Source organism: Myxocyprinus asiaticus, chromosome 19 (genome assembly GCF_019703515.2).
Source record: "Myxocyprinus asiaticus isolate MX2 ecotype Aquarium Trade chromosome 19, UBuf_Myxa_2, whole genome shotgun sequence".
In the NCBI taxonomy this organism is placed as follows: Eukaryota; Metazoa; Chordata; class Actinopteri; order Cypriniformes; family Catostomidae; genus Myxocyprinus; species Myxocyprinus asiaticus.
The window spans coordinates 26,091,763-26,108,683 of NC_059362.1; the positions used below are offsets into that span (position 1 = coordinate 26,091,763).

General features: G+C 39.8%; 1 protein-coding gene across 1 annotated transcript in view; it reads left to right on the forward strand.

Annotated features, from left to right (window-relative positions):
- LOC127409952 (nesprin-1-like) overlaps window positions 1-16,921 on the forward strand; it is a 195,613-nt gene that overhangs the window by 81,038 nt on the left and 97,654 nt on the right. Inside the window, exons 56-67 of the mRNA XM_051644943.1 lie at window positions 4,556-4,733; window positions 6,852-7,034; window positions 7,540-7,683; window positions 9,709-9,864; window positions 10,376-10,540; window positions 10,767-10,939; window positions 11,090-11,243; window positions 11,510-11,653; window positions 11,836-12,000; window positions 12,168-12,485; window positions 12,653-12,808; window positions 15,537-15,707. Of these exons, the coding sequence (XP_051500903.1) occupies window positions 4,556-4,733; window positions 6,852-7,034; window positions 7,540-7,683; window positions 9,709-9,864; window positions 10,376-10,540; window positions 10,767-10,939; window positions 11,090-11,243; window positions 11,510-11,653; window positions 11,836-12,000; window positions 12,168-12,485; window positions 12,653-12,808; window positions 15,537-15,707 (2,107 nt within the window). The remainder of the gene's footprint in view (window positions 1-4,555; window positions 4,734-6,851; window positions 7,035-7,539; window positions 7,684-9,708; window positions 9,865-10,375; window positions 10,541-10,766; window positions 10,940-11,089; window positions 11,244-11,509; window positions 11,654-11,835; window positions 12,001-12,167; window positions 12,486-12,652; window positions 12,809-15,536; window positions 15,708-16,921) is intronic.

Here is a 16,921-nt window from a genome sequence, read left to right on the forward strand (position 1 = left end):
TCCAGAGACATCCAAGTAGTCTCAGTGGTTTTGTATTTACCAGCTAATGAATTATTTAATGTGTTGTTTTTTATTATTATTGCAAAAGTGGTCTTAAATAGTTCTTTTATTTGGCCTTAAAAAGTCTTAAATTTCATTCCTTCAAACTTGCAGAAACCCTGGATATGGTTTATGTATAGTTGTGTAATCACACACGTCTGTGTGTGTGTAGTGAAATACAATAATTATACTGTAATCGGTGCAGAAATTTTCACTTGCTAGCACAGGTGTGTATTTTTCTTTATAACGGCAATAATTTATATAAATAAATCCTTTAATCCTTTAGGCTTGCCAATGACATGTGAGTCTTGAAATGATGTTGACCACTGGTTGGTAACAATGACAATCCATAAATTACTATCGTGGTCTATGTGGCTGGTATATTCTGCAGTTATAAAAACTTTACAATGTTTGACCTTATCAGACTAGCAATCATTGTGTCTAATGTTAACAAACTTTGCCTAACTTTTGTAATGTCATTTATTTCAAAACCTCAATGTTTCCAATAAGTCAAAACAACAGCATAAGATATGGCACTTATCTGCTCAGATGACATGTTTTCGGATGTCCATTCGCTCTGATAAGATGTCCTGGATCTATGTGTACACCAATGCCTCGAACCACATACATCCGCGCAGAGGAGCAGAGCCAAAGCACAACTTATGTCATTACTAAAACAATGTCCTTCCGCAAGACACATACAGTTTTATTTTTTAACCACTAGAGGGCCAAAAGTTACATAGTGTAGCTTTAAATGAAAATAAAAACATAGTATAAAGTATGTTCTATGTGGTAAAATTGCCCAAATATTGGTCTGGACAATTACGATCTTCTGAAAGTAGGTAGGGACATGTTGTATCCATGGTAACAGTATATATTTACTATGGTAAAACCTTGCTCACTGTAGTAAATCCCTTAATGGTTTCCCTTAGCTAATAGAAGTGTCTAAGGGATTATATGCAACACCCTCATGTCATTTCTGTAGGTAACGGAAAATCACACATTTAGTGTTATACTTAAGGGAAAAATGTAAGGTGTTGTATGCAACTGGGCATTGAGACTTACTTGTTATTCTTATTAAATAATATATTAATACAATAAATCTTCATTCTGTTTAGGCAATAGTGTGAGGTTTCCATGGTTACATGGGCTGGCCTTTCTCAGTTTAGAAAGTGGCATCAACCACGTGATCATTCCGAGCGATCCAGAGGAATTATCTTGTATAATTTATGGCAGAAAAAATATAATATGTTTGTTGAAAATGAAAATAGTTGCTGGCTCCAATGGCTAACAGCACTTGCATTGTAACCAGTTATTTTAGAAGGTATTATAATATTTCCAATCTTGTAAACATCTTATATAATGTTGCGCAATAAAATGTTGTCACTTCACTTGTGGTTTGAGAGGTGTTTCTAACATTAGTTTTGTTTAGATCCCAAACTTTATATCATACTCTCCCACCTTTATTGCATTTTATGAAAAAAAAGACTTGTCCTGTCCTTAGAAAAAGCTTTCATATGAATGATCTTTTTGTATTATTGTTATCAAATTCATATTGTGTTTTTATGCCAATTCCTGCCTAGTTTACTCAGATAATTGTGCAGATGTGATCTTTTAGGAATCATTCACCAGTGGAACTTGGCTGTCCTCTATTGGACATTTCTGGTACTGCGTCTCAGCATACTGCCACTCGACCTAAAATTTGGAACAGAAGGGCTTTGATTTTCTAGTATTTTTAAATTTCAGTTGATATTTTTGTTATATTTTATTTATATTAAAAATAAAAGTTTGTGCAGGATATTTTCATTACAGTAAACTTCTAAAAAAAAAAAAAATAAGCTTTATATTTCACTTTAAAAACTGCTTTCACTTGCACAGTAAACTGCAACAGTATTTAAGATATCAAATATCCCAGGCCTGGGTAGCTCAGCGAGTAAAGATGCTGACTACCACCCCTGGAGTCGCGAGTTCGAATCCAGGGCATGCTGAGTGACTCCAGCCAGGTCTCCTAAGCAGCCAAATTGGCCTGGTTGCTAGGGAGGGTAGAGTCACATGGGGTAACCTTCTTGTGGTCGCTATAATGTGGTTCTCGCTCTCAGTGGGGCACCTATGACCATGACCCATAATAGCCCCATAAATATGATCAGCCCCCATACAATGCACACAGAAGATATAAGGAACTTCCTATTTCACATTTTTTCCATTAAGTTATTGCCTCGCCATGGCAACACCGTTCGATATATCAAAACTCTGTTTGCAATTTAGCATCATCAATGTCTTGGCATAAGGTTGCCTAAATTTGGTGACAGTCACATGAATCTCCTAGGAGGAGTATTCAAAAGTTTAGGGCCTGCAATTTTCAAAAAATGCACACTCAATCCAAAATGGCTGACTTCCTGTTGGGCGGAGCTAATGACTGTAATTTTGAAAGTTGTCCAGCTTGATGAGAACAATACATGTAGCAAGTTTGGTGACCGTAGAAGAAACTGACCCCACTTTTGTCAAAAGATGGTGCTACAGAGCTCCCGAGCCACGCCCATGTGTTAACTTTTTCCCAGGCCTAATGGCCGACAACTCTGGTGTGTGTGCACAATATCATGAAAATTCAAGCATGCCAAGTACCTCAAAAACATGTAAATATACATAAAAATGAATAATGATATTTAATGTGTTGCCATGGCAATACTATTTAAAATATCATGAATCCCTTCAGAATTTTAAATCTGCACTGTCTTGACATTATTCTAAAAAAAATTGAAGTAATTCAGGTAAGCATAAGAGGGATATTTCAAAGTCTGTTAAAAGTGCCACACTTTCTTCCGCCAGTTGGTGGCACTACGACCGTGACCTACAATAGCCACATCAATATGATCAGCCCGAAAGGCCAAACATACGGCTCAATTTTGATGTAAAAAACAATTTTGTTGTTGTTGTGTGATGACATTTCCTGTTTCACATTTTTTTATGTTATTTTATCGCATTGCCATGGCAACACCGTTCGCTATATCAAAAATCCATTCGCAATTTAGCATCGTCAATGTCTTAAGATGATGTCGCCCTCATTTGTTACCTGTAACATGAATCCCCTAGGAGGAGTATTTCAAATTCCAGAGCATACATGTTTCAAACAATCCAAAATGGCCGACTTCCTGTTGGGCGGAGCTTATGACTGTCAGCGTGAAAGTTGTCAGACTTGATGAGATCTATATATGTACAAAGGTTGGTGACTGTAGCTCAAAAGGGATGTGCTACAAAGCCCCCCGAACATGCTCATCTTCTAGGTGGCGCTACAGAGCCCTTTCTACACTTAGGGCCTCTTCACTTTCAGTGCTTGGGCCCTAATAATCATCCTTAGAAGAACAATAGGGCCTCTGCACTTTCAGTGCTTGGGCCCTAACAATCCTTAGAAGAACAATAGGGTCTCCGCACTTTCAGTGCTTGGGCCCAAATAATAATAATAATAATCCTTAGAAGAACAATAGGGTCTCCGCACTTTCAGTGCTTGGGCCCTAATAATAATCCTTAGAAGAACAATAGGGTCTCCACACTTTCAGTGCTTGGGCCCTAAGTAAAGACTCGATAAACAATTATAAAACATGGTCATAAGAGTCTTGCTGACTTTAAAAGAGGAAAACGTCCGTAGACAGTAGAGGCACTGTTGGCCTGTTTTGCACACTGCCTCTGCATGTTTGTCAAATTTCAACTAATTTTCAATAATAGTTCCCAAATACTTATAACTATTTGCCCATTCTACTGCCTGACCTTTTCTATATGTTGGTTGTGAGACAGGAGGGCCTGATCTAAAATCAATTACCATATCTTTTGTCTTTAATACATTTATCCTCAGAAAGGCAGTGTTACACCATCTAACAAAATCATCCATAACTGGACCATGACAAGTTTCCTCCTTGTTCAACAAACTAACTATAACAGTAACTCCTAAAGGAATTAATAATAATAATCAAGAATAAATTATAAATAAAATCAGGACAAGATTTCATGGAAATTGAAATGCAATCGTTCGTTTTGTTGTTTGTTTAGTTTGTAGGGTTTATTTGATTGAATAAAGTTACACATCCTTACAATTAAAATTCTGTGCAATTAAAGGTTGATATATATATTGCACCTCATAGCGCTGCATCTCAAGTGAGCGTTTCAGCTGAGAGCACCTGTAATGACAGCAGGCTTTGCCTCGTTAGCATGCCTTTCCAGTATTGCAGCAAAAAACAAGGGGAAAAAACATGCTTATCTTGCCTCCACTGTCCATTTTTGCCTAATCCATTTTCGTGTGTGTCTATTTGTGTGTGCACATGCTTGTGTATTATGTACTGGTTCTGCTGCGCTTTCACTTTTGATACCCAAACCCTCCCTCTGAGAGAGCCTGTCATTGAAACAGATGTCTGCTCACCTTGCGCTATCAACCCCCTCCACGCACACATTTTAACCCCCATCCCCCCTTTTTTCACTCTTCCCCTTTCTAATACCCCTATGTGTATCTTTATCTCTTTCTCTCTAGTCTGAGCCTGCGTGCCTCCCGGGAGTGTCAGAATAAGGAGAAACTGCTAGAACAGCGCTTCCGTTCTGCTCTGCATGACTTCCGTCAGTGGATGGTCAACACCAACATCTCCACAGCCAAATGCTTTGACTCTCCTCACAGCATCCAGGATGCCTCCGCCGCTCTACAGAGGATCCAGGTGAGCGGAATGAACAGTTCCCTATCCTCACCCAAGATTCTTGGATAGCCAGTATAGCCAGTTTGGCCACAGCAGGTTGTCGCTTTACCTGTCATGCCAAAATCTGACAAAGTGACAGCCCATTCTCAGGTCCCATGAGCCAGTTTATGAGGCTACCATTGAGCCAAGGATGTGCCAAAGTGGCTATTTATGACTCCAATTAGCACAGCAGAAAACCTGTGAGAGCACAGGGAAATGCACAGTAATGATATATAGCTGTGATGAAAGAGACATAACTGCTCTAGGCCTTGATGGAATCTGCGGCCGCAGAAATCTACACCGATTTCTGCAGAATTTAAATAACCATCATTCATAAATATCTACACATCTCCCTCAATTTGATGTTGGTTTATTAAATATTTGGGCTAATTAAATCGTTTTCAGCTACTAATAAGAGTGTAATAGTACTCTGTTTAACATATTTTACCATATTTAAAGTAATTCTGTAGAATTCTGCAGATTTTTCTCTAAATCAGAAGAGCAATGCCACAGATCAGCACAGATTCTGTGTGGGCCTAGACACATCATAGTTACTAGTGATGAGCACAAGTACTTGAGGAATCAAATGGCGACTTTGATTAGTCGGTGATTTTTTTTCTTTCTTCTTCATTTTTCAAACATTTAAACTAATTGAAATTAATGGGCAACTGTACACAAACAGGCCAAAAGGCAGTATCTTGCGTTCCGACAGACAGCAATTTGCGTCAACACTGATCATGGTGGCTTTTTATTTAGGGCAGCAACAGCGCTCAAAACCCAGGGAAGATTAGAGGGTATTGGCATAGAACAGCTTTCAAACAGCTAGACGGAACACAACTAAATGGAACTGAATGCTGAGATCTTGAGACATGTTTTTAAAAGTTGAACTATTTTAATTTTACACACTGTCGTAAACATGCAAAAAAATAAAAGTGAGATGTGTACTTGAAAGTGATGATTGCTTTAAGACTAGATGGGAAGCATGACTTCCCCTAAAATGTCATTAGAAATATTGCAATGACAAGTTAAATATGTATGTACAAATAATCTATAAAATATCACTCATGGTGAATTTTAATATTTTAGTGAATAAAAAGTGTAAAATATCCCACATCCCTATCATGCTGTTCTTTCAAGTGATGTAATCCATTTTTTTCATCATTAATATGTCAATAAAAGTCTGTGGATGCACCTCCTGTAAAGTCAATGGCAGATACCTGCACCATTCATGTCAGTGGAGCAAAAGATCGAGGTTGACTGGACAAGAGGCTCTATACACATAATTTGTATGATTGTATGATTGGTGGTGCACTCAGATTGGCAGGACTATGAAATAAACAGCCAATAATTTAAATGGTGATAACGGAAAGCTTTTTAAATGTAAATGCACTGATGTCGAATGCAGAGTGCTATTATCCATCCATCCATCTTCTATAGCCACTTGTCCTATGCAGGGTCGCGGGTAGGAATGCAATTATTATTTTTTAATTGTTTCAAAAATAATTCTGGAATTTATCATTTTTCTTTAAGAAATTTCACAGTTTGTGTAGCAGTTTAAGCAGTTTTTGGGAGAAACTTTGCAGACACCAAAATAAAAATAGTCTGTGCTTCCCCACTCTTGAAAAGCACCAGCGGATGAAGATTTATCAGTCAAGTCCTTGACTCGACAAAATTATTAAAATGCCCATCCTTAATAGGCACGTACAATACGAAGGTTGAGATATGAAAAAAGAGGACTAACAGGGTTACTGAGAATACAAAAATCACAAATGCGGGAATTAAGGTGGGTTTAAGAGAAATGCAGGCTGCTCATTTCCTATCGCAGACATCTAAAATGTGGAACAATGTTTCCGCATGGCTTACTGCCCTGAACCAGCAACATGGCAGCAGACATGCTTTGGGTCATACATAATTGCATCTGTACCGTTTGAGTGGAGAAAGGGAAAAAAAGGAGGGAACGTGTTCGCTTCACAGATGGTAGGAGATCCCTGCTGGGTGCCTGTCAATCTCTGGACATGACTCATCGCACTTACTGCCCTGTGATCTGTGATAGTCTACTCTAGTCTGTGTCGGTGATGTCTTGCTCATTCTGCTCCACAGGAGTTCATGAGTGACAAGGAGCAGGGCCAGGCCAGATTAAACACCGTCCTATCATATGGAGAGCAGCTTAGTAGTGTGTTGTCTGCCGACAGAGTGGAGGCGATCAGCGCCAAATCAAACACAGCCAAAGATGACTGGAGGAGCCTGATGGACAACTTACAGAGAAGAGAGATGGCCTTACAGGTAGAGCTGAGCTGTGTGTTTGTATATGTGTGTAGGTAAATGTGTTTGTTTTCTAAGAACTGTCTGCATATCTCATTGTCTTTTGAAAACAGCTTTTTATTAATTCCTAGTCACACTGCAGAATACTACATAGCTAATCCTTAATGCAGCATAAGCCAGGAGAGGCTGTGTGTTACAGTGGTTTTACCATGGCTAAGGGGGTTGGTAGGCACAAAGCAAAGCAACTTTTATAAAATGACCACAACAGACACCAATGTTCAATCATGTTTGTTAATACTAAACAGTTCAAGTATAGTTCATAGTTTATCATTGTAATGGTTTGTAGCAGCTTGGCACATTAATAAAGAATTTAATTTAAGGATTGTGTATATCAGCTATTTTACAACAGCTTCGAACAAGGCTCATCCAGTTGGATTTTAGATCTGGAACTATACACTTTATAATCAGTGTTTTGTCATCTAGACACCATCCAGTTACAAATAAGAAAGATAATGTGTGTGCTCAGGTCTTGCAGTGTCAGATGCAGGACTTTGAGGCAAGTATGGAACCCCTACAAGACTGGCTGAACAGAACTGAGATCAATGTACAGGAGAGCAGCGCTCGCCTACACGACCTGCCTGCCAAGAGACTAGAGCTCTCCAAACTTCAGGTACTCTGAGATAGTCTCGTCTTTTTTACACTGTTTCCATCTGGTATTAAGATGCGTTTCAGGTGATCCGATCACATGTGGTCAGTACTAAATACACGTCTATGGGTTCTAAAACGTTTTGTGATCGGATCACAAAAACCACATACGAATGTAGTCAAAAACTCGTGACCACATTGCATTTGACGTATAAACGCTTATCCATCCTGATGAATCCCGGACAGAAGCGAAGCACCACCCCTCACCTGTCAATCAGCCGCTGCGCTAAAACAAGAGTTTAAACTTCACTGATTACGAGCAGATTTAAAAGGAAATAACTGTACGAGAAAGCGGATACATACACCAGCACGAGAACTTCACAGATCTTCTTCAGTGTGTCTGATATCAACATGCAGCGAGACAGATGAAAAGCACACACATCTGATACTCGAGGTAATACAGGAAATCCACTAAAATACGGATAATTCTGCTCCAAATGTTGCATTTTTGCTTAGATTTAATTTCAGCTGCATCTGGGAGAGACAGCACGCCATTTATTCATGATTTCTTTGTCTTTTGACTTTGTTGCACTTTAATATTATGCAGGAACACAATAACATAGTGATTGATGTGTGTCGTTATGAAATCAGAGATCCTCCTCAAATCTGATCACAAGTGATCACTGGAGACACATATTATCAAACAGGTGTAAACAGCGATGGGTCTCACCTGACCCCTGATCGAATCACCCAAGATGCATCTTAATACAAGATGTAAACGTGGTCATATTTACTGAAAGAGCTTTGATCTCACTGAATGAAATCCATCTCTGCCGTATTCCTGTCCTCTCTGGCCTTACTTTGAAAATAATGCAAATTAATTAATTAATTAATAGGAGAACAACAAACATTTCATGTATTACTTAGCACTATATTATCCTTTAAACGTCTGAAGACTAGAGTATTAGTGAATCAATATTAACAGCATATAGTATTAACAGCAACATTTTCCTGTTGTACAGAACCATGTCTTTTTAACGTAATCCAACTGCTTAAATAGGGCTACTCCATCTGTATCCAACATTTAATTAAATGATCAGATGAAATCAACTATGGCAGTGGATTTTGCAGTACTAAAGCTCAATTAAATCAGTTAGTATCTGCTAGAGATAATGAAACAAACTGTCAGTCAATTTTGATTCTGCAGAGTCAGGCTTTTTTCCACTATAGAGGATTAAGCTGAGCTGTAAATAATTATTTCCAGAGCAGCGTCCCTCTCCAAATGCATTCAAAGAACACTAAAGCCTCCTATATACAAGCTCACAATAATATGAAAGTAGAATAGAGGTTTGAAAGATAAAGATTAATATTTCTATTTTTGCCTTATCACTTTCATCTCTACTTTTATACTGCTTTGTCGCCTGATGGGCCCTTTTGTCTGCTCCGTTGGCAATTACATTTCCAACACTGTATCTGTACAGTGTATAGAGGTCCTCTGAGTGATTATCTATCCCCTCCCCTCTCCATTTCCCCTGCTTTTACCCACTTTCCCTCTTAATCCCTTTATCCCCAGAGTGCACCCAACATGATAGACTCTATTATCATGAACTGTGTCTGCCTAACTGACAATTTCACAGTGTGCTCTTTTTTCCATCAAAAGAAAAGAAGCAAGACATTTGTTTTGGGTGGTCTTTTGGTCCCTAATGTATTGAAAAAATTAAAACTGTCATCATTTACTTATAATTATTTTTACTCATGTTTTTCCAAACCTGTATGATTTTCTTTATTTTCCATGGAACACAAAAGGAGATTTTAGGCACAATGACAGCCTCAGTTACCGTTCACTTTCATTATATGGAAATAAGATGTAATAAAAATGAATGGTAACTGAGATTAAAATACTACCTAACATCATCAGGAGTTTGCCAAAAGCTCATTATGGTTTTTAGTGTGTTTTGTCTATCTGTGTGATCTTTCATGGCATGCACCCTCCTCTTTTTTTCCCCTGTGATCCCTGCTTGCATTTTAACCCTTGATTGCACATGCTCAGATGTTCCTGGAGGAAATGCGCTCTAGAGAGTCTGAACTGGCAGGGCTGAGAGGAAGAGCACATGGGCTCTGGGATGGTCAGGGTGCTGGGAAGAGCTTTGTGCATCGAGTCTGTCAGCTGGCTGCATGCTACTTGGCCCTGAGCAACCTGATTAAGGTAACCTCCTCTTCCTGTCTGTATAGCTCATCATCATTCCTGTGCTTAATTTGTCCATTACTACCACCGATTGTGATGGGAGATGAGATAATGGCCTGTTTAGTGATTTACTATACAGTATAGACCTATTTAAATTGTGCTGTTGTTTATATGACGTTCAGCAACAGGTTGGTTTTTAATCTGGACGGTCTGGAGGATTATGATTTTCCACTTTCGTTTGTCCACCTTTCTCTTTAAGTGTAAAAATCTCTGGTTTACGTTTATATATGAAATGTGAATTGATACTAGTCTGATTCTATTGTTATGCTATATAATGGAGAATGAATTATTTCTTACATTTGTAAATTTCATGATCTGTTCTCAGTCATTTTAATTTAATTTAATTCTTGTTTCTCCGAGTTCTGTTAGATTGCCTACTCCATAAAAGAGCAAATTGAATGCTAGTTGTGTATTATCACTTGTGTATTTTAGTATTTGTAAAATTTTGACTTCTATTCACTGACTTCTGCAGGAGAAGGTGTCCAGGGTAGAACGAGTGGTGGGGGAGCATCAGCTTTTCACGCAGGGCTTGCAAGAACTTCAGAACTGGGTTTCAGAGTCCCAACAGGTACTCAAGACCTGCAGATCCCCAACATCTGACAAGAGTGTGCTTATCACCAGAATGAGCCAGCTTGAGGTAAATTGTCATTTGTTTTACACAGTGTACAACACAGTTTTACATATCTTTCTAATAACTACAGTCAGCATTAACTAGGCCATAACACTCTTGATAATTAATGTATTTTGTTCTCATAAGTTCAGTTAACTACCAGACCTATTCAACTAACAGTGTATTTTTGGCATCATATGTTAATTTCATTTGTAGCTGTAGAAGGTGTAACATGATTTCTGATTGATTCCAGGCTCTTCTGACAGCTTGTCAGGGCAGAGAAATTCAGCTGAAGATGCTCCTTACTCGAGGGGAGTCTGTCCAGAGGAACACCTCAGCTGAAGGTGTACCAGTGGTACGCAAGCAGATCCAAGACCTCAAAGATTCCTGGGATTCACTCTTGTCAGCATCCATACAGTGCAAAAGGTCAGAGAGCTTACTTTTAACCATTCTGTGTTTATTTAGCTCTTCTTATATCTGAATTAGGTAATTGCTTTTGTTCAAGCATTTCCTGAGATGTATGCTCTGGTGGATAATCATGCCATAGGATGACTTGTATATATGTTGCATTTACAGCCAGCTTGAAGGTGCTTTGTCACACTGGACCAGTTACCAGGAGGATGTTAGTCAGTTTGAGTGCTGGATGGAGCGAGTGGAAGAGAGTCTTGGAAACTCAGACAAACACTATGCTGAAATGAGGGACAAGACAGCCAACCTGGGACGCGCCAAGGCAACTGATACTTTTCATAAGATTTATTTAGCCTAGAGAAACATAGAATCTCATCTAATGGTAGGGCCACTCTAGGGGATATTACTTATATTTTTTAAGCATGATCCAGTGCAACTGAAAAGGGTTAGGTCTGTTTAAGCTTGTTATATTGTGGGTGTTTTAAATGTGAGTCTCTGAAATTCTTGTGTTTTGAGTTACATCTCAATGTTCTCTAGAAGGAAAACTGAAAGCATTCATTGCTTTAATTGCTTTGTTTCTCTGAACAGCTACTCTATGAGGAAGTTCTTAGCCACTCCAGCCCCTTGGAAACCATTGCTACCAAGGGTTCCAACATTGATGAACATACAGCCACCCAACAGGAGATCCAGAAACTCAATGAGAGATATACAGCAATCAAAGATAAAGCCAAGGTATGCACATCAAATATCTGGGGTTGTAGACCATTGCTTGATCTTGATTTGTCAGGAGCATACAGTATAATTAACAATTAATATTAAGCATTCAACCAAATGTCCCACAATGATCTGTAGAAGTCCTTGTGATTGCAGTAAGTAAGATGTATGTGAAGTAAAATATGCTACTGGTGTTTCAGGCTGCTGTCAGTAAAGCAGAAGAATTGGTTCTGCTCCACCAAGAGTACCAGCGAGGACTGCACATGTTTGAAGACTGGCTGGAGCATGAGCAGAGCAGTTTGGCCCTTCTCTCACCCCTGGATGAAGATGTAAATGCTCTGGAGAATACTTTAAAAGAATTGCAGGTTATTATTGATATTTTCTCCTTATTATATTCTAGGCAAAAGTATATAATTCTGAATGACCTAATCCTTACAAAACTGAGGAGAAATGGGACAAGAACATTCTCAAACATTCTGTGTCTGTAGTCTGATTCTTTTTACACTTTCTCTCTGTTTAATAACATCTCCAGATGCTCCAGTCTCATTGCCCAAAGGGACATAACTTGCTCAGCTCAGTTCTTGCCAGTCGAGACAAAGTCATTCCATGGGGTGCCCCTCAAATTGAGGCTCGGGCCCTGGAAACTGCACAGACAGAATGGCAGGGGTACCATTCCCGGCTTGAGGAGACCAAAGTCCAGGTAGAGCAGGCCCTCTCAAGAGTTCAGCAGCTAGAGGGTCTGTTCCAAACATTGGACCAGTGGCTGGTTGACATGGAGCTCAAAGTTAAGGTGAGAAGCCATCAGCGCACTGATGTCACTACAAAGGAGGCCCAGCTACTGCACCTGAAGGTAAGCTGTGTTATAATTATGCGTTATTTTATTTTTATAATTATGCAATATTTTAAGTCTTTTTTGTCAGTGTTATAGTTACAAAAATACTAGAAATGGATTTATCTCTTTTTTAGCACTGATTTCAGAAATGTTGATGACATTTTACTGTCATTTCCTTTTCGCAGCATTGGCAAATGGAGGCTGCTCAGCGTCAGGGTGATGTGGAAGTCCTCAGTGCTTTTGCTCAGCAGGTTGTAGAGGATGCTCATGTCAGTGGTCGGGTCAGTACCAGGGTTACTGAGCTCACTGCCCGCTACCATGCCTTGCTTCTACAGATACAGGTTAGTCAGCCTTTGACAACCTTTAAAAGCCTTTAACACTTTTATCTTACTAATAAATTCAAGGAATTATATAGCATCATTCAATAAGATTCAAGTGAGTTCTGTTTCATACCTACTGACCGCCAGAGGCAGTGTTAAGAACTAGTGGATTATCACCGTGACAGCCAGATATGAGAGAATTTACCAACAAAGTCACATGGTGACATGGGCAGAGCTCAGAAGTCATATACACCGCAGTAGCTCAGCACTTCGCCTCGCTACGCCTTTCCCGCACATTCCGAGTGACCAAGAACTCTGGTGGCCATCCAGAATTCACAGAACAGCAGTTACATATGTAACTAGCGTTCTGTTTCATTCCTATTGACTGCCAGTGGCTGTGTTTAGCACTAGTGGTTGGCCCATACCAACACTAAGGGAACATGTGCCACCACCCCACGCACATTTAAAAGTGGGGACGCAGAACTTTTCACTGTCCGAACATCTTTTTTGAACATTTCCGTCTCCATTTCCCCGCAGGAGGGAGAGAGGTGTCTGACTCGTGAGTGTCTGGGACAGAAAAGCCCTGGGTGCTGTCTCCAGACTCCTCTTGGTGAATTTGGGAAGCCTCTGGTCGGCCGCCTCTTCTTACTACCTTAAGTGTTGGCCGGACGGGCTTTGCAGCAGTGACTGCATAGGACTTTTTGGGTTTAGAATGGCCCGGTTTCGGCTGCAGGGCCATATTGCCATGGCAGGGCAGGATAAGAGGGATGGTAGTCAGACTGTCCTCCTTTCTCAGTCTGCCTGAAACCCCCTCGGTTTTACTGGTAAGGTTTGACTGGCAAGGTTTTCCCGGCAGTGAAGCCCCGGCACCGTGGCTTGTGTGTAAATGGTTTGCCAAACCCAATTCCATATCCTGGACGTCCAGTTTTGATAAACTATTAATGGCACCAGCTGAGAAAAAGGCTTGTCCCAGAATCTCTTCATTTTGGCCACGTTGTCCTAGACAGTTTGGGCCACAGACTGCCACAGACTTTGATGAGGTCCATGTTCGCCTTCACCAGGATCCTCTTTGCTATCCCCTTTGGCACTCAGAGGTCCTCGTCCTCCTTGAGAAAGTCAGATGATGCTTCATCCTCACCATCATCTCCCTCTTCCGCTTACTGGTCTTCATATACTGGGGGAAGAGCCCGGGTGACGTTGTCCATCATCTCCCCTCATGTGCACGGCCTTCGAGAACTCTCCATAAGCTCTTCTCCTGGGTGAGAGGAGAAGCATGGGTCCTTCTTCCCTCTTTCTTTCCCAGACTTTGAGCAAGAATAAACTGTGGTGAGGACAACATTCAGGGCTCTATATTGAAGTCTGAGCGTCTTTAGCACCCAGACATGCGATATAGAGAAATCCACGCACTGTAAGCATATGGGCGAGAAGGATGGCCTTTTTCCTCAGGGCTCTCAGGCCCTTTGGCTGAGGCCATAATAGATCATTCACCGTCTTCTTCTGTAAGTCCACCACAAAATGAAAACTTCGTAGTACGGAGCAGTGTAGAGAGTGGATGAACTTTTTTCTTTCCTTTGTAGGGCAGGGTGAGCGCCTTAAAGTAGGGAAAAAACACTGAGAAGTGCTAAGAGTTTCCACAGAAGAAGGAGAGTAAAAACTCGCCTTAAAGCTTTAGTTCGCTCTCTCTCTCTCGCAAACAGAAAAGAATTGCCACTCAACAAATCCAGAAGAGTTATTGCATCCAGACGTTACCTTGCGGCTCCGTCTGTGAGCTGTTTATCAATAATCCACAAAGGCGTCTGCTGAGAACTGCTTCCAAAATTTTCCACGGGGTAGAGAGTGAGGAGGAGGCAGCTTCAGGTAGCTGCGTTTTAACTCAATGAGGTGGGACTCCCCGAACGCTGTAGAGATTGGTCTGTCAATTTTTGACAGACGTGGTGTCATTGGTGCTTCCGTAATCTGTCATGCCTGTTCCTGCAGTGAGATACTGAACAAGTGTCAGAAAGAGAACCAGGTAAAACAGCTTTTAGTCATTCTTTATACAGTATATTCTTCTGTAATGATGACACTAGAACCTAGTGTCATTGACTTACCTCTTAATTTGCTGCCAAAACACACTGATGAGTCTAATTTCTTAGCAGTATAAATTTTGGAAGCTATCCAGCCAGTTTAACCAGCTCCTATTTATTCTGTGTCATTGTGGGAAGACAAAAAAAAACAAAAAAAAAACTACTACATGTTGAAAAATCAATGTCTCTCCCACATTGAGACCTAAGCTTGTAATTACACAATACAGGAGCCAATCTTGCCCATCAATTGGTGCTGCTGCTTCCGTGGCAACAGCTGAATTGTTTTTAACACTTGCTGTAACACGTCTTCTTCTTGCCCACTTTTCTCCAACATGCACACACACCCTGGCTGTGTCACAAAGAGAGCATGTAATTACTTTGCGAGAAACAACTGGCCCTCACAGGCACTGCAGTCAAGAGCGATTACATATCAGATAGGTGTGCGCACAGCACAGCACAAAACGTTAATTGGTGCCATGTGCATGAGCGATTTGAATGTCAAGTGAAGAATGCGGCAAAATAGCTTAGTCTCAAGCACCCAGCAGTGAATGGTTGCAAGTATGCCGCATTGGATCAATCAAAACACTACATGCTGATATGGAGAACAAAATGAGGCAGAATAACACATACACAAACAAGTGTTCTTGACAATGAGCCTTTTGAGTTATCCCTCTGTTATTCAGGAGACCCTCAAACAGTTCCAGGAGGAGATGCAGAGCATCACAGTGGCTCAGAATGCTCTCAGGACCTTCTCTGATTGGCTGAGAGAAGCAAGGATGAGTTTCAAAATCATTACTGAAAGGACCGAGGCTCTTGACCGCATTACCATGGAAAAGAAGATGAAGAGGGTGGAGGTATGGTACAGTGAAAACACTGACATTACTAGTACATAACATGTGAACATCATTCCGGTAACTTTAACAGGCATAGGACTTCATGTCTGGGACTTCTAAATAAAGACCCTTACAATTAACATTGGAATTTAACCCTATATTGTATGATGGTGCATCAGGCTAAGACACCAATTTTATTCACTTAGCAAGCACATGATGCATGTAAGGTGGCAATAAAAATGGTTAATAATAAAGGGATGACTTTGAATAAACCAATAAAAAGCTTTTTCTCGGTCACCACATCCTGTCAGTCATTAAATCTTTAATAATATCTTCACTGCAAAAAAATTATTTTCAAGACAAGTAGTTTTGTCTTGTTTTCCTGTAATAGACTTTATTCACGCTAGCGCCATCTTTGATTTTGAATGGGAATGAAAACGAGGCTGTGAGGGATAGACTTACCATCTGTTCAATGGCACGCACGGTATAAAGCTGTAAAAAGCTCCTAGATCACATCTGATTTTCCACAACTCATGTTGTCTGGAGTTCTTTGTAAATTGAATGTTCTTGGACAAATATTTTATCAATGTTTTGTCCGTGGAACGATCCAGAAAAAACTTTAAAATGAGTACAGCCCATTGAAGAGACTGTAAGTCTATCCCTCACAGCCTCATTTTCATTCCCAAAGATGGCGCTAGCGTGAATAAGGTCTGTATTATCTAAATATTCTTAAATTGTGATTTATTTACTTGCCAAGAAAAATGGGAATGTTTTAAGATAAATCTGACAACATTTTGTGAACTTTAGACTTTAGACTAAAAATAATCTGCCAGTGGGGTAAGCAAAAAAATCTTGTTTTGTCTTTGAATTAAGTTTAAATTTCTTACCCCATTGGCAAACAGTTTTTTCTGGTTTTAAGCATAAATCTCACTTTTTGAGAAATAAATAAATTGTTCTCAAACAAGAAATCTTATGCTAGTTTGCTTGTCAAGTAAATTAATCACATTTTAAGAATGTTTCGATATTTTTACTGGAAAACAAGACAAAAATACTTGTCTTTAAAATCTTTTTTGCATTGTTTTTCTGGCATGGTGCACTGTGTAGAGGACACATTTCTGCTCTGGAGAACTCCCTTCAGAAAAGCTTTTTTTTTTTTTTTTACCCATCAAACTTCATTAAAATACTTACAGTCATACAAATTATTTGTTTGTTATAAGGATTTGCTTAAATGTGTT